Below are 25,596 nucleotides of genomic sequence, written 5' to 3' on the forward strand. Positions count from 1 at the left end.
TTGCGATGGGAATTTCATGGTCTATGATTGCTGTACAGTTGGAAGATATACCCGAGTGACGATACATTGGATAGCTCGATTGCTGAATACATAAAAACATTTATGTTCAAATTCAAATTCAAGTTCAAGTTCTTGATCTACTGATTTTCGCTGTCAATGTAACCGTAGTGGCCCTCGTGGGGAAAATGCGTTGACCACTGAGATCTGATCAGATCTGAGATCTGCTGTAAAGAATGTAAGAGGGGCTGTAATGTAAAATATTGATCCCTGAGGCATGAAACGTTTCGGGCAGTGGGGTCGGCTGGTTTCGGTAGTTTGTAGTCAGTATTTATAGTAAGTTACCTGGTTATAGTCATGAAATGTATATATACGAGTAGAAAGTACAGTCTTACAATACAAGCGCAGGATTCAGGTGCGCGGAGTAAGGGTGAGACAAGTCAGCCTGACCATGAGGTCTAACAACTGGCAGTCGCTGGTGTGATCAATGATCGATCAGTGATTGGAGGCCGAGGCCTCACTTACTGTTATCGCTTCAACGGCCTTACTCTATCCTACTTTGCAGTAGAGCATACTCAATACCCTACATACAGAAACTACACTGACATGCTCGTTACACAAATCCCACAATGAGCTCCTCCCTCGAGGCCAAGATAGTCGTCTTGGGTTCCCAAGGTATCCCCTCTATCCCTTCCATACCCGACACCCAAACAGTCAGCCATACTAACCACAGAGCACAGGCGTAGGAAAAACCTCCCTCGTCCACCGCTACGTCCAAAACACCTTCTCTCCCACAACCACAACCCCCACGCTGGGCGCCTCCTTCATAACCCAACGCATCCTCGACCGCACCTCCGACACAATCGTCCGCCTCCAAATCTGGGATACAGCAGGCCAGGAGCGCTTCCGGAGTATTTCCCGACTATACTACCGCGGCGCGCACGCTTGTTTGCTGTGCTATGATATCACCGACGAGAAAAGCTTCGAGGAAATGGCGGGGTGGTTGAAGGAATTGAAGGATAACCTTACCGTGGGTGATGATGGGGAGGGGATTGTGATACATGTTGTGGGAACGAAGTCGGATGTTGTCGCATTAGACCCTTCAAGGCGACGGGTGCCGTTTGAGCGCACGATCGCGTATGTCGCTGAGCAGTTGTATCCCACACAGGCGTCTACCCTGCCGGCTACTGCTTCTGCTACGCCTACGACGTCGACGACGAGTTTCATGCATCGCTCCAGCAGTACGTTATTCCTGCAGAGCGCCGATAGCAAACGGAGTAGTGGATTCTGGGGGCAGGATATCGGATGGGACTGCTGTCACGAGATCAGTGCGAAAGATGGCGAGGGCATCGAGGAGGTGTTTCGGGTGATTGCGCGGAAGTTGGTCGAGCAGAGGCATCGGCGGGAGATTGTACGGTCGTCGGGGCCCTTGGCGATGTCTCTTTCCAGTGGTGGTGTCCGGCTACGGAACCGGGGAGGCAGAGAGGTGGTAGAGGATCTTCCGGCGGTGGTCGCTGCGGAGGCGTCTTCGTCGAGGGGGCTTGGGGTTGATGGGAATGGGGCTTTTCGGTTGGGGCCTGCTGGGCCGGGCGGTGCTGGCGGTGATGCGAAGAGGAGGAGTTGGTTGGGGATTTCGTCGAGTAGCGTTACATTGGATGCGTACGGGGAGGAGCAGTTGGAGGGGAGGAAGAAAGGGAAGTGCTGCTAATGAGTTATGATTTGCATTGGTATGGCGTTAAGTGGTGTTTATGTGGATGTTTCACTCCACTGAGCTGGGCTGGGCAGATACCGCATTGGGTAAATATGTTAGGATGGAATACGTCACTTCATGGCCATTGCTCTTTTCACAGCTATTTTTTCTGTCAATTGTACACGGTAGACTCATTTTTCGCTGGTAGTGCTAGGCGATTGTACACTGCGCAGACAACTATTCAAACACTCACTCAATTGCAGCACGTGTCATCCCTCATCTATCCGGAACGTCTGAGATAAAAACATCACCGCATACGATCGTCACTTGACGGGCAGTGAAGAGCAATATACCTCGTTCAATTGTGTTCTGATTCCTCGTATTGAACTGTCTACTATAGATAGTCCCTGTCTCGACCACTACTGATCGGCACTGGCAATTTCCACCCGTCTTTGCCAGATTTTTCTTTTTGCGACCGACCGACCGACTTCTCTTTTCCACTCCGTGCACCTCTCCTCTCCTTTCCTCCCTCTCATCCTTTCTATACACTACATATCAGGTGTACTGTGCGACAAGATATGAAATGACTCTGACATACCGTGTCGCTTCGGCCGCACTGCTGATCCTCGCCATTATCCTCATCAAACGCCATCTCGACCACGTCCAGGATGATTCGCGCGTTCAGCCGTTCTGGCAGATCAGCTCGCCCGCTCCTGCATCTGCTGATTCGCCCGCCAACGAATTTGTGCCCGAGACGCCTGTAGTCCCGGACACTTATGCTGTAAAACAGGATGCTCCTGCTCCTGCTCCGGAAAGCTATCATGATAGAGCACGGCCGGGGGTGAGCGGTATGAAGAAGACGAAACCGGGTGATAGAAAGGTGTTGTCAAAGAAGCCGGAGTACGAGACTACGCCGATTATCGTGCCGAATGATCGTACGATCGTCATGGCGAAGACGTCGTGGGAGGATACGTCGTGGGTGAGCAATGATTTGAACGAGTGAGTGAATTAATACCTTTAAGTCCGTACAAGACACGGTGCTGATATTGGAATAGATGGCGAAACGTAATCTACACAGTCGACGACCCCTTCGCCTCGCGCCACACCCCCATCAACAAAGGCCGCGAAGCCCTCGCCTACCTCCAATACATCGTTGAACACTACCACGACCTCCCCGCAACCATCATCTTCCTGCACAGCCACAAAGACGGCTGGCCCCAAGCCTGGCACACAGACACCCTCTCCTACAGCAACGTCGAATCCGTCCGCTCCCTGCAAATAGACTTTGTCCAGAGAAACGGCTTCGCAAACCTCCGTTGCCAAGAATCCCCCGGCTGCCCGGACGAGATCCAGCCCTTCCGCAACCCTCCGCGACCAGGGAAAACAGCAGAGAAGGTCTACGCGCAGGCTTGGGAGGAGTTACACAACAACACCGAGGTGCCCGAGGTTGTCGCAGCGCCGTGTTGTTCGCAGTTTGCCGTGTCGAGGGGTCAGGTGCTGCAGAGGCCGAAGAGCGACTATGAGCGGTATTATAATTGGGTGTTGACGACGGATCTGCCGGATGATTTGAGTGCGCGGGTGATGGAGTACAGTTGGCATATTATTTTTGGGCAACAGGCGGTTTATTGTCCCGACACGTTTCAGTGCTATCAGGATGTATATGGAAGTTCTTATTTTTGGTAGTTAGGTCCGAGCCCCGGTCTAGGGGGATATCATGATAATATTTATGACTTTTAATTATATAGATTTGTTATGTGTTTTTACAGAGGATGGCTGAGATAGCAATTCCCTGCTTTTAACTGATTTGATGTCCCAGACGTAGAAGAGCAGCTATTCAATGCATACACCGTGTATGGTCCGGCCTGCTTCTGTCGTTAACGATGATTTTCATCTGACGGGGTTCTGCAACTATATAACGACTGTCAAGCAACCATTTACATACTAATGCTACGGTCCCTTTCCATACATTCTTTGAATGGGCGGAATACATAATCAACCGCTCTATCGACTAGACACTCGGATGCCATAGGCTTCCTAGTAAGGGCTACATCTGACAACTCAAAACCGTGGACTCGAATAACCAAGCGCCAACCATTAGAGTGGGGGGCCGTACACCTATTTAGAACTCTTCAATAAAGCAATGATACGCCGACTACAATAGGTGGTTACTCAGTTCACCATGTTGTTGCTATCCCAAATGCATACACCCGTCGGGAGCATGCATATAATGTATAAACACCCGGCAGTTTCTGTGTCACATCGTATTACAGAAGTAAACAAAGCATGGTATACTTGCTGCTAAAATACAGAATTGATATTTGAAGGCAAACTATCAAGGATCTGTGGAGTGATTGTCAATTAAGCATGACAGCATGCATCTCAAGTATGACAAGTGTAACAGTAATTTCTTTACACTATAAGTAAAAAGCCATCCATCTCCTAATTAGCAGGCACAAGTAGCTTGCATTAGTCACAACCATGCTGTGGGTGGTGCGTTTGCTGGGGAGTTCTTGTATGATTTTTCATCTTCAAGGAAAATGTTTGAAACCTCCCACATCCTGTTAAGGGATCCTATAGACATGGGGTAGTTGCCTTGCTCTGCTGACTTGTCATGACCCAAACAGGATCGGCTAACAGGAACAAACAAAAACAAACCACTGCAATTTGCATTCCTCATATTGCCTATCCTTTTCTCTTTACAAATTCTGGTGCCGCCTATAGCCCTACAATGCTCTGGAGTGATTCAATATCCACCTGGGACGGACTTGGTATTTGCTCTGCAGACAACCAGCGGGCCCAGGGTCTGTCGTCTCTGGTATATTTCCCTCATTGCTAAGAACAGTCAGTCCACAAATCCAAGACCTGCTAACCCGACCATCAGATCCAAACAAGAGCCAAGCCACAATTCCAGAGTGTGAGATATCCTAAGTGCAGCCGCTGCCCCATGGAAATAAGCCGTCGTGTCTGGTGCCGCTGTACCTGCTATGGCATTTTGAAAACCAGCTACAATCCTTCTGAGACACCAACTGATATGACGTGTGGCTATTCGCTCGTGCAATTGGTTATCTATATGAATCTGATCCTCAAAGTAAAGGGGTTTTGGTCCTTTCCTAAAAGTTCAACATGGAGCTCTCACATCCCAAGATTCAATCCGTGCAACATGATACACACTGAACGTAGCAAGGGCAGCACCCGGCTCTATCTCGACAGCTCGATTCTGATATTGAAGGCCTGGTTGTCTGGTTCTGGTGGTGGGATTGCTGGGCTCCATCCACTCTCGGGAATATCCAAAAGCATCGGAAGCTGTCAATTTGATGAAGTAGCATCGTGGCATTAGTCGCATGTGATGGATGTACTTTTCCTTGAACGCTGGCGAGGCTTTCAACGCAGTCTGGGTAAGATGAGCTCGACAATTTCAAATTCCATAATGATCGTGAGTACATCGGGTCCTTCCTTATCTTGCTTTCTATAGCTCACCTCACTGACCAGGCTCGAACTACCTTTGGAAGTACTGTCATATTCAGACCCTGCAGTCCACCTATCCTAGGAGGAATGAGTTCCACCTTCCGCTTAAGCATGGTGATGGTTGTGTGCCGGGAATTTTCTATAACGGACTTCAAGCAAAGAACTCAGCGAATGTTGCACAGGGCTGCAACGATTGCAACGCTTTGCATAGCTTCGTCTTCGCTGCCACTCAATAAGGTGTATCAAGATATGTTGCTATATCGACATACCCCTCCGTTGAAAATTGCAATTGCGAAGACACCGCTAGTTGGTTAGTCAAAAGTCTCCGATCTTCTTGCCATAGTCGCAAGGCAATGAACGGCCGGAGATCATTCAACTAATTATCTCTCAGCTCCCTACTGGAAAGTACCGTACCAAAACCATACACCATGCGGCTCAGCTTATCAACTTGTATGCTGCTCCTAATCCACGACGTTGCGTCAACATGCGATCGCCCATATTCCACGCGCATGGCCGATAGTGTCATCGCGCGCAACGACGCCATAACAGACCACCCGTCATTCTCGGACTATCTCAAAATCGGCTTCTTCCAAACTGCGGTCCTGCGCGCGCTGACTTACCATAAAACGACTGAAAGCGCATGCACTGATACAAACACGGACTGGGAGGGGTATCTGGAGTCTAGCTCGGAGGGATTACTCCCCTATCTGACCAATGCAACGCGAGACACGGGTTATCCGCTGGATAGATTTGCGACGGGCGATGGGTTGGCGCATTTGTATGCTCCCTCCTTTTCAATTTAATCGAATCAATTTCTAATAACAGTGCATGCGTATAGATACAATAAATCGCGAAACACCACAGTCAAAAACGCACTACATGCTCTCCGCCAATCAGTCAACCTCCAAGCCCGAAACCAGTACGGCGGATACTGGTTCTACACATATCCCAACTGGAGCTACCTCGACGGTACATACTCCCTTCTCCCATTTTTAGTGGAATATACACAGCGATTCGATCCTGGAAATGCCACCACCGTCGCGGGGGATGTGATTCATCAGCTCGAGTTGTTGTGGACACATTGTCAAGACCAAAGCACCTCTGCCAGTGAGGGTAATGGCAGCGGACTTCTGGTACATGGCTACGACTCCGCCAAGAAAGCCTCCTGGGCTAACTCCGTCACTGGGGGTAGCCCGTATGTCTGGAGCAGAGCGCTAGGGTGGTATTTCATGGCGCTTGTTGATGTGTACGACATTGTACACCCCCATGATATCTTTCCGAAAGAACTGGAGTCATACATCCGTCAACAATATACGGAATTGGTGCATGCTGTCCTCTCAGCTGCAGACAAAGACAGCGGCTGCTGGTGGCAAGTCGTGACTCTGCCACACGCAAAGGGGAATTATATTGAGACAAGCGGATCGGGGATGCTTGTTTATGGTCTGCTGAAAGGTTCTCGTCTCGGGTTGTTGTCCGCTGAAGAGGAATATACGGGCGTGGCAGAGAAATGCTATAACCACATACTGCAGGAATATGTGGTTGATGAAGGCGATGGATTGCTGGGGTTCAACGGCACAGTCGGGGTCTGTAGTTTGAATTCGAGTGCAACCTATGAGGTGAGTTCCTCTCCGTATTCAAATCAAAAGTCCGGTGGCGCTAACTACTGCAGTATTATGTCAATGAGCCTGTGGCTTATAACAGCCTACATGGGATTGCAGCATTCACATTGGCGAGTCTGGAGCATGAAATGCGGTCTAACTGAGTCCTATAACAAGTATTGAATGTTTGATAGCTGTACAAAGTACCATGTGTGGACACAGTGGATACCTGACGTGGAGATTTGCATACATTCCGGATCGGGAAGGTGACTTGTATCCTGGACGGCGATATGATTGGCTGAAAAAAACAGCCAGGCAGGATGAGGCTGGGATCTCCCACACAAGGCTAATTTAGTTCAGCATGAATACATCATATTGACGAAATGTAACCTAATTGTCAACAAGAACGTTATACTTTTATTATGACAACCTCCAATTCCATTGAACTACACTATTGAATACATACTGCAAAATGCCATCCTATAACGAAGCCCTAGATCTCCTCACCACCGAAGCACAACTTGCACCACCAACAACAGAGACAGTGCCGCTATGTGACGCCCTCAATCGCATCTCGAAATGCGAGTACCGCAGCCCTTTCTCAACACCCAAGCATGACACATCCGCCATGGACGGCTACGCATTGAACGCCGCCGCTACACGAACAGCCTCCCCTTCTACACCTATCGTCTTTCACGTTGCAGGCACAATGGCCGCAGGCGACGCAGCAATGGTCATCTCCGGCGAACCCGATTCTGATGCTTCGGTGTATCCGTGCGTGGAGATCATGACTGGCGCATGCTTTCCGGAGGCGATTGAGGGCGATCAAAGACCATTTGATGCATGCGTGAAATTAGAGGATGTGGATGTCTTGGTTGGGAGGGGAGAGAGACCATCGGGGAATCGGTATATACAGGTTGTCAAGCCGCTGGACGCAAACCAAAATCGGAGGTTGGCGGGGGGTGACTTTTCGGAAGGGGACATTGTGGTTGAGGCTGGGACAAGGATACAACCCAGACATATCATGGCGTTGGCGGCTGTCGGGGTTAAAGAGGTTGAGGTGGTGAGGAGGATAAAGGTTGGGGTGTTTTCGACAGGAAATGAGTTGTCGGCGGATGCACGGAGTCGGGTTCAGGATATTAACGGCCCATATGTTACGGCTTGTTTGCGGGACTGGTGTATTGACGTTGATTTTCTCGGGGTGTTGGATGACGTTGCTGAAACAATGGTATCGGAATTGGAAAGTCGTCTGCGCGGGAACAAATACGATATTATCATCAGTACCGGGGGGGTCTCGACGGGACGATTCGATCTGATTCCGGCTGCGTTAGAGGATCTTTTTGCACGGGTCGTCTTTCATAAGATCGCTATTCGGCCTGGACATCCGGGGCTTTTTGCAAAGCTTCCTATGCCTGATGCAAATGGACCCGAGACAGCCTTCTTTGGCATGCCCGGCAACCCTGTCGCCAGCGCTGCTTTCCTCCGCTTCCTCGTCCTGCCATATGTTCAGCGTCTGCAAGGCCAGTCACCGGAATCTGCATTTAAAGCGACAATACGACGATACCACAACGACTTGGAAACAAATGGCGCCATCAAACATGACACAAACGGATTCGGAAGTTTGCTATCAACATGCCCAGTAGACAAAGATGTCTTCCGTCCAGGCGTATTCCACCGCCACGAGGCAAGCAAATTAGATGTCATGCTCATAAACGACCACGGTCCCGGCAAAATTAAACCGTTTCTGGGATCCAACTGCTGGATTCATATTCCCCAAGGCAAATCGGACCTGTATGAGGGAGATATTGTCGATGTCTTCCTGAATGAATGATGACCAAGTTTCCTAACGTATTTAACTAGAGGTAGTCGAAATTAATTAATCCGCTTAATGTCCAGTGCCCGCTGCCACTCTTTCCAGTCATTTGCATTAAACAGCCATTGCTCGTTTTCTGGCCGTAGTGTCCTACCGTGTAGGCGCTTGACTACCGCACTAGGACCCAGTATCCCTTGTTCGACGTTCTTCTGGAGGTAACGTAGAGCATCTGGCGTCCAGATTGCGAGAAGTGGCTCGTTGAAGCCTTCTGTGTTGGAGAAGCACGTAACAGGCGCCCTGCTGGACTCGGATTCTCCGCGTAGAGACCGCAACGCCGCAGTCGTTAAAAACGGGTAATCGCACGCCACTACAAGCCAGGTAGCCGATGAATCCTGGCGACGTGCAGAAAGGAGTCCTGCTGCTGGTCCAATGTCTGCATCTTCGTCTCGGGGACTTCCGTCGTCATTGTCGTAGATTAACCGGACGGTTAATGCTGATCCCCCGACATTTAGCTTTAGCACATCATTAGGTGAACATCCCACGTTGTCATTTCCGTAAAGGGCCTGCGCAGAACTCCGGTCCCTTAGCGATAAATATGCCGTATCGGACTCAGGACATGCGGCGTGCAGGACAGAGATCAGACGCTTGTACATCGGCTCATTGTCTATACGAAGAAGCTCCTTCCGCGTGCCCATTCGCGATGACCTTCCTCCTGCTAGCAATAGAGGCTTGAGGGATGCCATGGTTGGTGGATGGTTTTTCCGTGAGAGTGGATAGATGAAGAGAATGCTATGAGATCATGATGACGTCATTTGCTAATATCGCGATTCGATCGATGTCAAGCAGTACACGAGGGTGCTACCACCACTTACCACTGGTATTACCACTACCTATTTGGATGTTGTCCGGAAACCATGGGACTCCCCATTGCGTTTTCGGCTTGACTTCACGCCGCTTTATGCCCACTGAGCCCGGAATACATCCGCCCATCACCGCTTTCCCAGAATACGAAGTGCAGCTTCATAACATTTGCAGTCAAGGATACGGGCCAATGTATACCAGGCCTGTCCAAGTGCAATGCTATTCCATCCGCCGTGTTTTATCCGCGCAAGTCGAGCCAAGGCCTGGTCCAAAATAATCCAAGCATGCAATACACGACCTCCGCGAACGGCGATGGCCGGCCCATCACGATTCCTGGGAAACACCGCTTGGCAGGGTTTGCCCAATGAATGCATGCGTGACTTTCGAGTAATGCATACTGCTAGCAGACTAGAGGAGAGAAATTCGGGCTCAGGGCGAGTTTACGACTTATCTCTTCGGCTCTCACAACGACCAATGAACGGAAATGCGTTGATGCAGTACACACTACATAACAGTAATGGAGCTGCAGCACTCGTCGGCAAGCTGACAAAACTTGACATTACGGACAGGTATGGCGTGAGTACGCGAGATCTGCGCGTCTTTGACCTGCCATCCAGTGGATTCCCATATATCCTGGTCCGGGAAAATACAATATTGATTCACCTGTTCGATTTGCGGTTATTGGTCCAGCACGATCAGGTGCTGCTTTTTCATATTACCGAATGTATAAATCCCGGCCACGACCAAGGCTACAGCTACGGGCCACGGGAAAACACCAGTGATGATGACCACAGTGTGTCGCGCGTTTTCAGTCACAACCTCGAAGCAAAACTACGTGACGGCCATGGGATGGGTTTGTCAGTTAGTCAGCCCTACGAGCTACGAGTGGTAGAAGCTGCACTTGCATCCGTAACATCAGTACTCGAAGCAGAGTATATGTTGGTCGAACAACAACTCTCGAATGCTTTGCAGAAAAGCGATTTGGATACGTTGGATAAGGAAGAAAATGTCATCCATAGTAAACTACGCATAATCCTCGATCTTACGCGGAAGCTCGCAACTATTGAAAAGCGTGCACGCCAGGTGCGAGATGTCGTGCAGGAAGTGTTGAATGAGGATGAAGACATGGTCAACATGTACCTTAGCGATAAGAGGGCCGGAAAGCCCCATGCGTTAGAGGATCACCAAGATGTCGAGTACTTATTCGAGGCCTATTTCAAGGCAAGCGACTCCGTTGTTCAGGAGGCAGTGAGCCTGATGGACAATATTCGACGCACAGAAGAAACAATCCAGTCCACGCTGAGTGTGCGACGGAACCAGATCATGGTGCTGGAAGCAAAGATTGAGATTCTTATGCTTGCGCTGGCGTGGGCTACTCTTGTTGCAGGTTGGTATGGCATGAATGTGATCAACTATTCTGAGGAGAGTGCGCATGCTTTTGCTGTTGTGGTCTCGCTCTCAGTCACTGGCATACTCTCAGCTTCATGGTATGGGATGCGGAAGTTGCGACGTATTAACAAGTTGCGATTATAGATCCGAGCTGTGATGCATGGGCGTCTTTACACTCTTGGGATCTGCTGGACTTGGCGAACAATATTCTAAGACGATGAATATACTGTTAGATATCATTTACATACACCAAATGTGGTCCGTTTCACACCGCAATATCAGCAACATTCAACACTACTGCCAACATGTGTATGGACGGCAGGTCCTCGCAAAGTATACGAAAGTCATCCCCATCACAACAGGGGTAGTCAGCTACTACTATACATGTCAAATTCAATGATGCTAATACTTTAAAATCCCCCCCAAACTCGAATCTGGCGAATTCAAATCCTCGGGCATGGCCATTGGCACAAGTAATGTTTGCGGACTTTTCGTCTTAATATGATTCGAAGCCCAAGCCTTCTGTCTCCTAATAGAATCCTGCCCAAACAGAACGGCATCCAGAAAGTCTTTATCCCAAAGTGCCTGGCTAGCCGGTAACAATGCAACCAAATGATCATCAATATACGTTAGGAATAACTGCAGCGATTGCAGCGCCGCCAATGCCTCGTATGGATCTGATTTGCTAATATCCTTGGGTATAATGGTGTCTAGAAGACGCTGAGAGACGGAGCGTCCATATTGCTTACTCTCATGGTATTTCTCGACTATCGGCTTGAAACGTTTGCAGGTTTCTGTCGCGATGCGATGCATCACTAGCAGGCCTGATTGCACATCGAAGTCATGAATGAGGCGTGGGATGAGGTGGTCGTAGAAGTCAATTAGCATATGCATAGCTTCATATGTGGTGCCGAGCCAGAGTTCTAGTCTGCGGACGCGGGGTGGGCTGTCCTGGTTGGTTTGTGATTGGGGGATGCTGGTTGTATGTTTCTTGTTCATCTCGACACTGTGGATGGCTGCTGTTTGTTGCTCTTTGGCGTGCTGTCTCTCTTGGCCCTCTTTTTGGACGGTTTTTTCAATGCGCACGGCACCGGATTTGAAGGCTGGTTGTTTTGAAACGGGGTCCCATTGTTCTAGTCTGATTAGTGTTGATATCACAATAACAGGGAATAAGGTGACGTACCAATTGTCAACTCATTCGCCGCCCGGGACCGGTCATCCTTTGCATCCCAGTATCCGAAATGAAACGGGATAAAGATGTGGCTTTGAGAGATGTTTCCAATCCTGACCGGTAGTTCCACCTCTCCTCGTCTTGATTTGACCACAACCATTTCGCCCTCACTCAATTTTAAGGCTTCTGCATCTTCAGTCGAGATCTGGACCCATGGCTCAGGATCAGCCTCCTGAAGTCGCTTGCTCCTCCCTGTCTTCGTTCTCGTATGGAAGTGAAGAGCATTCCGTCCCGTTGAGAGATGCAACGGATAGTCCTCGCTCACCTCTTCCAATGACGGCCTGTAGTGTGCGCGCTTCAAGATTGCCCGTCCTGCTGGATTGAGAGTTTTGTACTGCTCCTTTGTCAATGGAGCCCCTGTTTCGAGATCATGACCAAAGCTCTCGCAATACTCGATATCTGTGAAGAAGACGCCATCCTGGAACAGTCGTTCCTTGCCAAACGGGTACGCTTCCGTGCACGGCCATTGGATACCAGATCCTCCCTGGAGCATCTCATAACCAAGTCCGCTGCAGTCACAGGGTCTTCCAAAAGACATGCGTTTCCATGCCTCAAATATTTCCTCCGGGCCGTTGAACGGGACCAGTGGATTACCGTCTTTGTTTTTGAAGTCCATTCGTTTTGCAAAGTCGAGGAAGATATCCATATCCGCACGTGCTTCGCCAGGTGGTTCCACGGCCTTTAATGAAATGTGCATTGTCCGGTCTGCGTTGGTAAAAACACCCGTCTTCTCTCCCCATTGTGCTGCAGGAAGAACAACATCCGCAATAGCCGCTGTTTCAGTCATGAAGATGTCCTGACACACGACAAACAGGTTGGGCTTCGTCAGGAGCTCACGAGCCTTGGGCAGATTAGGAAGACTAACTAGAGGATTGGTCCCTGAGATCCAGAACATCTCAATCGAACCTCCGGCGATATAGGTTAGCATGTTTTCAATGTGCGTAGGTTGGTTCCAGTGTGGCATTTTGATGTAGTCGATATTCCAGATATCAGCGATATCCTGCATGTGATTCGGGTTTTGAAAGTTTCGTAACCCGGGGTACTCGCCGTCGCAGCCTGTCTCTCGGTTGTTTTGCGCTGTTGGTTGTCCGTTCATTTGAAGGATTCCACTACCGGGTTTGCCAATTAGTCCACGCAGGAGGTTGATGTTGTTGATCTGACACGCGCTTGCTGTAGCCTGGTTGGATTGATACACTCCCTGAAGGGCAGTTGAGAGGAGACTCCTTGTCGTTCCTATTATTCTGGCGGCCTCCATTAGTTGATCAGGAGGAACCCCAGTGATTTCTTGCACGTGTTCTGGCGTATACTTTTCGACTGTCTTCCAGAGCTCATCTTTTCCAACAACATGCGTGGCAACATACTCCTCGTTTATCCAGCCATGCTTAAACAGAAGATGCTGTATCCCGTTTAAAAGGGCCACGTTGGTTCCACTCCTGGGCGTAAGATGAACATCTGCCCGTTTAGCCGTCTCGGACCTTCTGGGATCGACCACAATCAACTTTGGAGGTTTTGGACCATCTAGTCGATCTAGCATACGGGACCAAAGGACTGTTTGGGTATTTGCAACGTTGTGACCGAACAGGAATAAACATTCTGTGTAGTCAACGTCGGCGTATGATCCGGGCTGGCCGTCACAGCCAAATGACTCGCGCATGCTAGCTGCGGCGGTCGCGGTACATAGTCGTGTATTGCCATCCCTAATAGTATGAGCAACTTGATTATGCTGATACGAGTAGTTACCTACATATGCAGCGTGTTTAGACCCGCCTTTCCAATCATAGCAAGGACATAGTACTCCTCAATAAAGAGCTGCCCTGTGGTATAGAACCCAATACCATGGTTCGTTAGACGAGAACGAACCTCACTGGCCTTCTCTACAATAAGGCTCATCGCCTCATTCCATGTTGCGCGCTCAAGCTTGCCGTTTCGCCTAACGAGCGGATATTTCAATCTGTCTGGATGGCCTATAGTGATCCACCTGTCGCAATGTTAGCATGAAGGGCCCATATAATGAGCCACTTTGTACGGATATGATATGCATACCCATTCAATCCCTTCGGACCCAATCTCCCCTTGTTGACACGATCTGTCGTGCGGCCTCTGACACCAACAACCTTTCCATTCTTCACTCCGATATCCATACCGCATCCATTACTTGAAGTTATAAGCACCGCCCAGGGAGTAACTAGTCTATTTCGGAAATCTTCTGCTTACCTGCAAAGTATACACGCACTCTGGACCCATTTGTCCGGCGTGTCAATGGTGTGAACATCACACCGTGTGGGCCACTGATGTTGATACGGAGTGCGAGGACCATAGATATCTTGGACGGAATCGCGCGTCTCGGTTACTTTTTGGGCCATGCCTATCAATCTCAAAATTCGAGACAGGCGAAGGTCCTTCGAGTTGCTTTGCTATAGTTGTCGTTCCCGTCGAAGACGCAAGGCGATGACTGGTATGCGACCACACCTGGAACGGACGGTGTACTTGTGCGTAGAGGAGCGCGCTTGGTACAATTCCAGTCTATGGATTCCAAATTTGGGAATAGTTGAAGAGCCAACGGTGTTTGAGAGATTCAAAATCAGAATCTGTCACCTTCGATTCACGACATTACATCATATGTGCTTCATTTCATGGGTTCCAAAAACGGAATTCAGATGGAATCAAATACGAGCACCATATGGTTATTGTTATGGACTGAGTGCAGAGTAATTGTGCTACTAGGTTTGTGATGAGAAGGCGGTAGAATTGCTGAAATGTAGTTATGGTGGATCGGAAGTGCACACAGCACGATATATATTCTGCCATAGGGCTACATCGATCAATCACTACGTTCAAGCTGGATTCGCGCAATTAGCCCACCAAATATTGCACGGCATGTCTACAACTAACCGATACCTGCTGTCTCTGCAATTTTGCGGAAGTATCTGGATCCTATGATTCATGCTCCACCTTCTCTAAATACAGCCAGCCATTTTACCTTCAATCCCCACAAGCAAAGATACACAATGAATAAGGAATAACATTGCAAAACCACAATGAATTTTTAAGCAGGCCGACGGCTCACGCTCGCTTCGAGATCCGTCATAATCTTACCCTCGTCCTTCTCAGCCACCAACCACTCTCTCTCCATGATCTCGCGGCGCTCAGGACTTCTAAGGCGAAATTCAGCATTTACCACGGGGACACTAAAAACCGCGTTGCCACTTTCCGGCTGTTGTGTATTATCGAGGTTGGGACGAGGAATAATGTCGTAGCCCCAAAGACACCTAGCGAGAACGATGAACAAAGAAGCACGTCCTAAATGCTCACCTGAGCAAGCCCTGCGACCGAATCCGAATACGGTCACGCGCGGACCAGGCTTCTCAATCCACCGCTCGGGCCGGAATTCATCAGGGCGGTCATGTAGCTCTTCATCTCTGTCAAGACCCCAGTTATTGGCCACAACGATAGATCCCTTCGGAATACGGTATCCCATGTATTCATCAGGCTGTGTCGTGGTGCGAGGTACACCTATGGTGACGAGGGGGTAGTAGCGAAGTACTTCGTTGATGAAGCCTTTTAGGTACGGTAGGTTCTTCTCATCATCGAAGGTTGGGAGTCTCTGGTCGCCAACAACAGTATCGATTTCGGTTTGCATTTGCTTCAGTGCCTCTGAGTGTACTGCGCAAGCTTTAATGAGGAACTGGAGGATGATATATGTTGTCATTGAGCTGGCGAGGTAGAGTTCGAGAAGAAGACATTGTAATCCACCGGGTGGCAGGTTCGAAGTTTCTTGGCGATGCATGATTTCTTCAGACCAGTTCCATCCCCGTCGTTGTTCCAGTGAGGTGCTGATAATTCTTTTCATTTCCTGATTGACCTTCTTCCCCGTAGCTTTCCACGGTGCAAACGGCCCGGGAAGACTATTTAGAAAGGGGAAAATGTCGAGCAGAGAATCTGAGAGCCCATTTGCCCCGACAAAAAGACGTAGAAATCGGTCAACTTCTTGCTTTTCGCTGGCATCTGGATGGACAATTCTCTTACCGAACAGCAGTAAATACGTAATACTCGATGCATACCGCTCGAAGTGCGTCTTGAAGTTTTCAGGATTAAGCAGCAAATCATGTAGTACCTGCTTGCTCTCTAAGTCCTGGACGCAGCGGTACGAGTCTGTGGCATTCTTATTCAACACAGCATACTGCAGACGGTGCAAGATCCTCAAATACGGACCATCAGGTTGCGCTGCTGGGAAGTGTCCTTCGAACATGCATTCGTTGAGGAATATCATCCGCGGTCGCGAGCTGTAGATTCGACCTCGCTTTTCGTATAGATCTCGAACGACATCGTGGCTACCGATGCAGATAATGGGTATGGGACCAAGTCTGATCGTGATGATAGGGCCATATTGCTTGTGCCACACCTGTATAACTTTCCAGGGGGCTGGACTCCAGAGTTGGTGGATGTTACCGATGAGAGGTAGGGGTATAGGGCCGGGAGGAAGACGTCGTGAGGTGATCTGACTCCAGACATGCCAGGAGATTAGGGTGATGAAAAGATATATGACTATTGGAAAAGCCATTTGGAATAATAGTGCTGGAGATGATGAGACTGAGGATGATAAGGCTGGCTGGAACTGGCAATATAAATAATAAACCAGACTCACTAAACGCAAAAATCATGGCATTCACTCGTATACTTCGTATACTGCCTAAATACCACGCTAACCAAGTAAGGCTAGCGCGTCTGTATGATGAGGCTGAGGTCAGAATGTCAGGGAACAAGCAATTCCTCTTTTGAATATGAACATTCACATAGTCTATATCAATAAGAAGAAACTCGTTACCCTAGCTACCACTTGATTATTGGAGACATGTCTCCGATTCCCTCTCGTTTGAAGACTCTTCTTATCCATTTCACAAGTATCGAGAGACCTCTGTGTATGTGAAACCTCATTTACTAAACTGTTCCTCTGAGATGGGAGCCCGTCCCTTGAGTTCGTGTGTTGCAACTGCTACGAACCATTCTGCGGCAATCGGGGTGTGCGTTGTAGATACGACTTGTTAGCTTCCTCCCTGGGTGTATTTCAAGGTGGAAGCCCAATAGAGACAAGTCCAATTTGAACGATGTCCTACGCCAGGCGGAAGCATTCGTTAAAGAAGCTGTGTTTCTCAATACTTCCATATGGGCCAAAGTTCTCCATGGCAAAAATCCCTACCCATGTCGCCATGTGGCAAATAAAGTGGAGGAACTCATCCTCCCTCTTGCAATACCCTGTGTTTCCAAACCTCAAATCCGCAGAGGTATCGGCATTTTTGCTCTGCTTGGACCGGTGGCCAACAGATTCAGTCGACGTGACTACGGCTCTGCCATCAAAGCTCCAGAACCTATGCCTGCGTCTGGGTTGTGAAGAAGATAGGCCAGCTCAAGCATGTGAACTGATGAAAATAATTTTCGTAACAGACAATGTGCGCAGGCTAAGACCGCATCGCCCCGGATCTGAACAGGATCTGTTTGCGAATTTTTCGGCTCTCTGAATGTTACCGAGTGAAAATGTAGAGAACATGTGCAAGAGGGAATTCGTTTCAGCGGTGTTTGCCAGGGCATCCATCCATCGGTGTGTGGACTTTTGATGGTTATTCATTTGAGTGTCAAGCTCGATAACATTGAGTGGATGTTTGAGAATTCTCGAATATTTCTCAAATTATAAGGAACGTCTGTCATTTATATTTTCATATGCTGTCTCTGTAATTATTGTCAAGTATGAAGCACATCTGCATATTAGAACTTGCGTAACATGTTTGGGTGCGAAATTCAAAAAGCGAGAATACATCAGTCTAACAATATCTGATTCGTAAAATCCAAAAGACTAGCGCCAGGTTGATATCATTAGGGAGCGAAAGCGACAAGGGTTGAAACTGCTCATAAAGTATTCACATGATGGTGCAGCATGAGTTTTGCTTCTTGGCCTGTTTGAATATGTAAGTCACCCTCGCCTATAAGTGGAATAATGGTGGGCAGAGAATGAAGCATACCTGAGTATAAAACATCTTGCTCTGTGAGCTCAGGCCATCACTCTTTTGAACGAGACTGTCAATCTTCTCTCCTCGCTCCAGGACACTATATCAAATCAGCAAATTTTGACCTTGCCTCTGGAAAGCAACGATTGTGACATACCCCTCAATAGTCTTGTGCAGCACAATTTTTGTCTCATCCAACTCCTGCTGAATCTTCATAATGCTGTCTGCCTGACCAGGGTCCTGGAACTTGACAATGTATTCCTTCAACTGCGGAAGCGGGCACGAGTTTTCGCGCGTAGACGGGTCCGAAAAGGTTGTCCGGGGATATTTGGCCAAGAACTCATCGACGATTTTCGACAAAAGCTGGTGCGCAACGAGCGCCGGATAGTCGCCGTCCGAAATGATGATACCAGCCACGCCTTCGGTCCGGCCGTAGGCATGGAATGTGTATGACTTCTCCTCAATGTCAAGTCGTTGACCGGGGTTCGTGCGCTCCGCCACCGTCTTGCAAAACAGCATCATGAATTCATTGTAGCTGTCACGTGTGAATCGCGAGAAGGAACTGAGGTCTCGTTCGCCGCAGAGTTCGAGGGCGGGTTTGCTGTCGTTTCGCAGGACCTAGGCGCATGATTATCATTAATAGATATTTCCTTCTGAAAGTGCTGGAAGACATACACCGATGTAAAAGATCTTCATGGTGGTAGCGTGGGCGTTGTTCAGCCGTGAGATAAGGAGATTTGGTGGCTTGTCGGTGTCGGTTGGGGGTAGACACGCTGTATAACAATAACAGAAAAGAGCACTCTCCGTTTATGGAACTTCGTGACTTAGAGGGCAGTATTAGCGAAGCGATGCAAAGGCAGAGCGACTCCTTGGGAAAATAGGTGGCTTCAATAGGGACGTCTCACCAAAGACAGATGACAGCAACGTCGCCGCTCTCCGCATCAGGGTCGTCAACGCCCTGTGGCCTGAGGCGGGACGACCCACCGGGTCAATCGCCGTCTCAGGCATGACTACCTCGTGGGCGGTCAAGAATTCTGCCCGCGATATCCAACTGCTGTGACTCTTACATATCTCTCCAACTCTTATTCTTGATATCAATCTGATCCACAGTGCATTTGTCTACGTTGGAAGACAGGAACAAAGATGGATGGTGTAGATGCCTCAGAGTCGCAGTGGCTTGTCCAGCTGGCCGCGATGCATGAGGCCATTGCGGGTTTGAAGCTCCCCAAGGACCCCGCCCCGGAGCAGCTTACTTACGGTAGCGATCTGGAGTTGGATCTGGATGATGACTATTCATCCCCCGGAACGGTCGATGATATCTGGGACGTGATCAGTTCTGATGACGAGACCAGCGATGACCTTGACGATATCAACGGTGTCCCTCTCCCCTTTACGACGGGCTATGATCAGGTGTGGTTAGAAGAGAAATGCTATGGTTTAGCTGCACGACAAGGCCTTGATCCGGCGGATATTGCACAGCAAATCACCACAGTACTTGCGTCGGACAGCGGCGACGACGAGTTGCAAATGTCTTTGGCGGAGATAGTCGGATTCGATGATCTGGAATTGGTCATAGAGCTGATTGCCCACCGAGGAGAGATTCTATCCAGTAAAGATAAGGGTCTTCAGGCTCAGACGGATGGGCTGGCGGCAGGAAAACTCCAAACCAAGGCAGAGCGAGAGCAGGCTCTACGGCAACAGGATTACGAACATAAGAATGCCGCCTTACTACCAGCTCAGACGAGATCGGAACCGAAATATCCCCACGTTTTTAAGCAGCACGACTCACGAAACACCCTAGCTTTAGGAGGGAAGAGGTACGGACTGCCGCTGGGAAGCGAGCAGTCCGAGGAGAAAAATTATACCGAAATCAGCGTGCCGGCATCTAAAGTAGGCACATTGGGAGTCAACCAGAAGCTTGTGCAGATTACGAGCTTGGATGGACTATGCCAGGGTACCTTCAGGGGATACAAGACTCTGAACCGGATGCAAAGCTTGCTTTATGATGTAGCATATAAAACGAATGAGAACATGCTCATCTGCGCTCCCACCGGTGCAGGTAAAACTGATGCTGCCATGTTGACCATTTTGAGCGCGATTGGCAAAAATACGGTCCCTAACCCAGCCGAAGAACCAACCGCGACTGAATTCGCTGTCCAGGTGGATGATTTCAAGATCGTCTATGTTGCACCGATGAAGGCGCTGGCGGCTGAAGTCACGGAAAAACTGGGCAAACGACTTGGCTGGTTAGGAATCAGGGCTCGTGAACTTACTGGAGATATGCAGTTGTCGAAACGGGAGATCATGGAGACCCAAATTATTGTGACAACCCCTGAAAAATGGGATGTTGTAACACGGAAGAGCACTGGGGACACTGAGCTGGTCCAAAAGGTGCGCTTGTTGATTATTGACGAAGTTCACATGCTTCATGATGAACGTGGTGCCGTTATAGAGTCATTGGTAGCTCGGACCCAGAGACAAGTTGAAAGTACCCAGTCTCTAATCCGTATAGTCGGTCTATCCGCCACTTTACCGAACTATATTGATGTCGCGGATTTCCTCAAGGTCAATAAAATGGCCGGTCTTTTCTACTTCGATCAGTCATTCCGACCCGTTCCCCTCGAGCAGCACTTCGTTGGTGTTAAAGGAAAACCTGGTTCCAAGCAATCGCGCGAGAACTTGGATGTGGTGTCTTTCGAAAAGGTGCGTGCCATGATGGAGGAGGGGCATCAAGTCATGGTTTTCGTGCATTCTAGAAAAGATACAGTCTTGACTGCTCGCATATTGCGGCAATTGGCCATTGAAGATGGTTGCGAGCATCTTTTCAGCTGCCAGGAGCACGAAGACTACTCAACAGCCCTCAGGGACATGAAGCATGCTCGTGCGAAGGAATTGAGGGACCTCTTTGCCAGTGGCTTTGGTACTCACCATGCGGGAATGAGCCGGAGTGACCGTAACCTGATGGAACGCTTGTTTGGCGAAGGTCTGATCAAAGTCCTCTGCTGTACGGCCACCCTTGCTTGGGGTGTCAACCTTCCGGCTGCCGCTGTGGTCATCAAAGGGACACAGTTGTATAACCCGCAAGAGGGTAAATTCGTTGATCTTGGAATTCTGGATGTCATGCAGATCTTTGGTCGTGCTGGTCGTCCGCAATTTCAAGACACAGGTATTGGCTTCATCTGTACGACGCATGATAAATTGAACCATTATCTCTCGGCCGTTACCTCGCAACAACCCATCGAGTCTCGTTTCTCTAGCAGGCTTGTTGACAATCTGAACGCCGAGATCTCACTTGGTACCGTCACTTCCGTTGCTGAAGCAGTTCAGTGGCTGGGATACTCCTACCTGTTTGTGCGCATGAAACGTGAGCCGCGCAACTATGGTATCGGGTATGAGGAATTGCTGGACGATCCTATGTTGGTTCAAAGACGCCGCCAGTTGATTATTCAAGCTGCGCAGGTTCTTCAGAGAAGCCAGATGATTATCTTCAACGAGAAAACCGAGGAACTTCGAGCGAAAGATGTCGGGCGTATTGCAAGCCAGTACTACGTTTTGCAACCTAGTATCGAGATTTTCAATCAGCTTATGCGCGCCCAAGCAGGTGAAGCTGATGTGTTGAGGATGATCAGTATGAGCGGTGAATTCGACAACATTCAGTCTAGAGACAGTGAGGCAAAGGAGCTTATCAAATTGCGCGATGAGTCAATTGCGACAGAGGTTGCAGAGGGAGTCGATACTCCTCAGGCTAAGACCAACATCTTGCTCCAGTCTTATATCTCCCGTGCTAGGGTTGAAGACTTTGCGTTGGTGTCTGACACTGGCTATGTGGCACAGAATGCGGCCCGTATTTGCCGTGCTCTCTTCATGATTGCGTTAAATCGGCGTTGGGGCTATCAGTGCCAGGTACTGTTGTCCTTGTGCAAATCTATTGAGAAACAGGTCTGGCCTTTCGATCATCCGTTCCATCAATTCGACCTGCCCCAGCCAATTCTTAAGAATTTGGATGAGAGACTGCCTTCATCGTCCCTCGAGTCAATGAGGGAAATGGAAACGGCGGAATTGGGACAACTTGTTCACAATCAGCGTATGGGGAAGACTCTGTCTAAACTTATTGACAATTTCCCAACTCTTAGTGTCGAGGCCGAAATTGCGCCCTTGAACCGGGACGTGTTACGCATTCGCTTATTCGTTTACCCTGAATTCATGTGGAATGATAGACACCACGGTGCTTCTGAATCATACTGGATTTGGGTAGAAAACTCGGAGACATCGGAGATCTATCACCATGAGTATTTTATCCTAAGCCGGAAGAAGTTGCACGATGACCACGAGCTTAACTTTACCATTCCTTTGTCGGATCCATTGCCGAGTCAGATTTACGTCCGTGCTATTTCAGACCGATGGTTGGGCGCAGAGACCGTGACGCCAATTTCGTTCCAGCATCTGATCCGTCCAGACACGGAGAGCGTGTATACGGATCTCCTCAACCTCCAGCCACTGCCAATATCGGCCCTAAAGAATCCGATCCTCGAGGAGCTCTATGGGCAGCGCTTCCAATATTTTAATCCCATGCAAACCCAGATCTTCCACGTTCTTTACCACACAGCGGCCAATGTCCTTCTTGGATCACCCACTGGTAGTGGAAAGACTATTGCCGCGGAACTGGCCATGTGGTGGGCATTCAGGGAAAAGCCGGGGTCAAAGGTTGTTTATATTGCACCGATGAAGGCGCTCGTCCGCGAACGTGTTCAGGACTGGAGAAGTCGTCTCACAGGACCTATGGGATTAAAACTGGTCGAGTTGACCGGTGACAACACTCCTGATACGCGAACAATCAGAGATGCTGATATCATTATCACTACCCCCGAGAAGTGGGACGGTATCTCTCGTAGCTGGCAGACAAGAGATTATGTTAGGAAAGTCAGTCTCGTGATTATTGATGAGATTCACTTGCTGGGTGGTGATCGAGGCCCGATTCTAGAGATCATTGTGTCTCGTATGAACTACATTGCTTCGCAATCAAAGGGCTCCGTTCGCCTCATGGGTATGTCGACTGCCTGCGCTAATGCGAGCGACTTAGGAAATTGGTTGAGAGTCAAGGAAGGACTTTTCAACTTCAGACACTCTGTTCGACCTGTGCCACTCGAAATATTCATCGACGGCTTCCCTCACCAGCGAGGGTTCTGCCCGTTGATGCAGTCGATGAATCGACCCACCTTTCTTGCGATCAAGAATCACTCGCCCGAAAAGCCGGTCATCGTTTTCGTTGCATCTCGGAGACAGACACGGTTGACCGCGAAAGATCTGATCAACTATGTTGGAATGGAAGACGATCCGCGTCGTTGGGTCCGTATGTCCGAAGATGACCTTGAGTTGAACCTCGCTAGAGTTAAGGATGATATTCTCCGGGAGGCGCTGAGCTTCGGTATTGGCCTGCATCATGCCGGTCTGGTAGAATCTGACCGTCAGCTGTCTGAGGAACTATTCGCAAACAACAAGATTCAAGTTCTCGTGGCGACTAGTACGCTCGCGTGGGGTGTCAACCTTCCCGCCCATCTTGTCGTGGTCAAGGGAACACAATATTTCGATGCAAAGATTGAAGGGTACAAGGACATGGACTTGACTGATGTTCTGCAAATGCTTGGTCGTGCAGGACGTCCGCAGTTTGACTCGTCTGGTATTGCTCGCATTTTTACGCAAGACTCAAAGAAGGCGTTTTATAAACACTTTTTGCATACTGGATTTCCCGTAGAATCTACTCTGCACAAGGTGTTAGATAACCACTTGGGGGCCGAAGTTTCTGCTGGAACCATCACGACGAAGCAAGATGCTCTTGACTACCTGACTTGGACGTTCTTCTTCCGTCGACTGCACAAGAACCCGTCATACTACGGTCTCGAGCTCTCCGCAGAAGAACACAACACTATGGCCGCCCAGGCTATAGCGCAAGACTTCATGATAGAACTGGTTGACAAGTCTCTTGGCGATCTGGCAGAGTCATCATGTGTGGTCTTCGACTCCAACACTGGTGAAGTCGACGCTACCCCCTTCGGCAAGATCATGAGTTACTACTACCTGTCTCACAAGACCGTTCGATACCTCATGACGCACTCGAAGCCCAACCCCACATTCCAGGATGTGTTGAGTTGGATGTGCTCAGCGACTGAATTCGACGAGCTGCCCGTCCGACACAACGAGGATCTAATCAACGCAGAACTAGCCCGCAATCTACCCCTGACCGTCGAGTCGATGGGCGATCTCCCCATGTGGGATCCTCATGTTAAGGCCTTCCTGCTTCTCCAGGCGTATATGTCCAGAATCGACCTCCCGATTTCTGATTATGTCGGTGACCAGACCTCTGTTCTGGACCAAGGTATTCGTATCATCCAAGCTTCCATCGACACAATGGCAGAACTAGGCTACCTTCCCGCATGCCGGATGCTAGTTACTCTGCTGCAGTGCATCAAGTCAGCCCGCTGGCCTGAAGACAACCCGCTGTCCATTCTCCCGGGCATCGACGTTGGCGAGAAACCTCACCGTGCCATCCCGAAGTCCCTTGTTGCTCTCTCCTCCCTCCCTGCGGGTGCTGTCAGCTCGCTGATCAAGGAGGCAAGACTCCCGGGTGCACAGTTCAACAAGGCTGCATCCTTTTTGCCGCAACTCTCGTTATCTATCTCGAGGGTGTCTTCGACTGGTATCACCGTCTCCCTGAGCCGCCGCAAACGCCACCCAGACTCTGAATTTAAAATCTACGCCCCCAAATTCCCCAAGCCTCAAACAGAAGGCTACTTCCTCATCGTCTCCACTGCCACATCAGACGGTAAAGACGGCGAACTCCTTGCCTTGAAGCGTGTATCGTGGCCTCCCCAAAATGGATACGGCTCTAGATCTGGAAATGCCCAGGGCAGCAGCAATAACAACAGCAAGAACAACAACGGACCTTTCGTGCGCTCGTCCGTCAAGTTCCCCGAGCAGTTGTTGGAGGAGTACATGGCTTCTGGGAAGGGGGTTAATGTGAGGGTTATTAGTGATTCGTATTTGGGAATGGAGTGGAGTCTTGAGAATGTGGAGGTTAAATTAGATTACGGGAAGGGGAAGCAGGTTGTTGAGGAACCGAGTGTACCTGAGAAGGCTTGATTGGTGTGTAAAACCAGGGCCTGTGAATTCCCCTTTGCGGTTAGTTTCTGATATAGTCGCCCGATACGCCGTACTGTAAACGCGGCCTGGCCTCCCAATATAAGAGCCCTCCATCACTGTTCTGACCCCGTCTTCTCGCAAGTCTTCTTCTCTTCCCAAATTCTCTCTTACATTCCTCATTCATCCATGTTTCTGTCCATTTGAAATCCGCCACCCATTCTTTTTTTTGGGGGGGGAGATTGCAGCTGTGCCCTCTTGCCTCCACTTCTAGGGATAGTTCAAGCTCGCACTGAGTTCATTATGCATTAGCCCTGTTGTTAGTGACTGTTGATAAAACCCTACACCTTGCAATTGTGGCAATTCTACTATTCAAGTTTCAAAGTACAGTAGTAAGCCTTGCTACGCCCGAAGCTCAT

The 25,596-nt window shown here is 49.3% G+C and overlaps 11 protein-coding genes across 11 annotated transcripts; 6 read left to right on the plus strand and 5 right to left on the minus strand.

The window, feature by feature from the left end:
- Positions 1–626: 626 nt before the first annotated feature.
- Positions 627–1,705, plus strand: EURHEDRAFT_466854 (Rab family GTPase; the record flags this gene model as incomplete). Its single annotated transcript, XM_040785135.1, has 3 exons — positions 627–672; positions 738–1,453; positions 1,520–1,705. 3 exons carry the CDS (start codon positions 627–629, stop codon positions 1,703–1,705), a joined length of 948 nt encoding a protein of 315 aa, XP_040634300.1.
- A 436-nt stretch (positions 1,706–2,141) lies between these two features.
- Positions 2,142–3,648, plus strand: EURHEDRAFT_417272 (DUF3431 domain-containing protein). The gene is made up of 2 exons (XM_040783153.1): positions 2,142–2,686; positions 2,743–3,648. The coding sequence occupies exons 1-2, from the start codon at positions 2,271–2,273 to the stop codon at positions 3,368–3,370; spliced, it is 1,044 nt and encodes a 347-aa protein (XP_040634301.1). The 5' UTR covers positions 2,142–2,270; the 3' UTR covers positions 3,371–3,648.
- A 1,956-nt stretch (positions 3,649–5,604) lies between these two features.
- EURHEDRAFT_466759 (cell wall glycosyl hydrolase YteR) lies at positions 5,605–6,914 on the plus strand (the record flags this gene model as incomplete). The annotated part of the gene is made up of 3 exons (XM_040785127.1): positions 5,605–5,930; positions 5,991–6,768; positions 6,822–6,914. The coding sequence occupies 3 exons, from the start codon at positions 5,605–5,607 to the stop codon at positions 6,912–6,914; spliced, it is 1,197 nt and encodes a 398-aa protein (XP_040634302.1).
- A 241-nt stretch (positions 6,915–7,155) lies between these two features.
- Positions 7,156–8,602, plus strand: EURHEDRAFT_287344 (molybdopterin molybdotransferase MoeA). The gene has a single exon (XM_040778216.1). The coding sequence runs from the start codon at positions 7,223–7,225 to the stop codon at positions 8,579–8,581; it is 1,359 nt and encodes a 452-aa protein (XP_040634303.1). The 5' UTR covers positions 7,156–7,222; the 3' UTR covers positions 8,582–8,602.
- Positions 8,603–8,622: 20 nt separating this feature from the next.
- On the minus strand, positions 8,623–9,306 carry EURHEDRAFT_466808 (molybdenum cofactor guanylyltransferase; the record flags this gene model as incomplete). The annotated part of the gene is made up of 1 exon (XM_040785131.1): positions 8,623–9,306. One exon carries the CDS (start codon positions 9,304–9,306, stop codon positions 8,623–8,625), a length of 684 nt encoding a protein of 227 aa, XP_040634304.1.
- Positions 9,307–9,736: 430 nt separating this feature from the next.
- Positions 9,737–10,957, plus strand: EURHEDRAFT_519033 (CorA family magnesium transporter; the record flags this gene model as incomplete). Its single annotated transcript, XM_040786742.1, has 2 exons — positions 9,737–9,779; positions 9,858–10,957. The coding sequence occupies 2 exons, from the start codon at positions 9,737–9,739 to the stop codon at positions 10,955–10,957; spliced, it is 1,143 nt and encodes a 380-aa protein (XP_040634305.1).
- Positions 10,958–11,030: 73 nt separating this feature from the next.
- EURHEDRAFT_549147 (molybdopterin oxidoreductase family protein) lies at positions 11,031–14,610 on the minus strand. Its single transcript, XM_040787498.1, has 5 exons — positions 14,259–14,610; positions 14,088–14,198; positions 13,789–14,022; positions 11,997–13,741; positions 11,031–11,946 (listed from the first exon to the last, which is right to left on the minus strand). Exons 1-5 carry the CDS (start codon positions 14,405–14,407, stop codon positions 11,216–11,218), a joined length of 2,970 nt encoding a protein of 989 aa, XP_040634306.1. The 5' UTR covers positions 14,408–14,610; the 3' UTR covers positions 11,031–11,215.
- Positions 14,611–14,625: 15 nt separating this feature from the next.
- On the minus strand, positions 14,626–14,971 carry EURHEDRAFT_287413 (uncharacterized protein). The gene has a single exon (XM_040778217.1). The coding sequence runs from the start codon at positions 14,850–14,852 to the stop codon at positions 14,676–14,678; it is 177 nt and encodes a 58-aa protein (XP_040634307.1). The 5' UTR covers positions 14,853–14,971; the 3' UTR covers positions 14,626–14,675.
- EURHEDRAFT_417276 (cytochrome P450) lies at positions 14,947–16,740 on the minus strand. The gene has a single exon (XM_040783154.1). The coding sequence runs from the start codon at positions 16,603–16,605 to the stop codon at positions 15,091–15,093; it is 1,515 nt and encodes a 504-aa protein (XP_040634308.1). The 5' UTR covers positions 16,606–16,740; the 3' UTR covers positions 14,947–15,090.
- A 1,216-nt stretch (positions 16,741–17,956) lies between these two features.
- EURHEDRAFT_466794 (palmitoyltransferase YKT6) lies at positions 17,957–18,739 on the minus strand (the record flags this gene model as incomplete). The annotated part of the gene is made up of 4 exons (XM_040785130.1): positions 17,957–17,992; positions 18,059–18,143; positions 18,201–18,661; positions 18,719–18,739. The coding sequence occupies 4 exons, from the start codon at positions 18,737–18,739 to the stop codon at positions 17,957–17,959; spliced, it is 603 nt and encodes a 200-aa protein (XP_040634309.1).
- A 416-nt stretch (positions 18,740–19,155) lies between these two features.
- Positions 19,156–25,588, plus strand: EURHEDRAFT_417279 (RNA helicase SLH1). Its single transcript, XM_040783155.1, has one exon. The coding sequence runs from the start codon at positions 19,187–19,189 to the stop codon at positions 25,178–25,180; it is 5,994 nt and encodes a 1,997-aa protein (XP_040634310.1). The 5' UTR covers positions 19,156–19,186; the 3' UTR covers positions 25,181–25,588.
- Positions 25,589–25,596: the final 8 nt, after the last annotated feature.

This window comes from Aspergillus ruber, assembly GCF_000600275.1.
Source record: "Aspergillus ruber CBS 135680 unplaced genomic scaffold scaffold00046, whole genome shotgun sequence".
NCBI classification, from domain to species: Eukaryota; Fungi; Ascomycota; class Eurotiomycetes; order Eurotiales; family Aspergillaceae; genus Aspergillus; species Aspergillus ruber.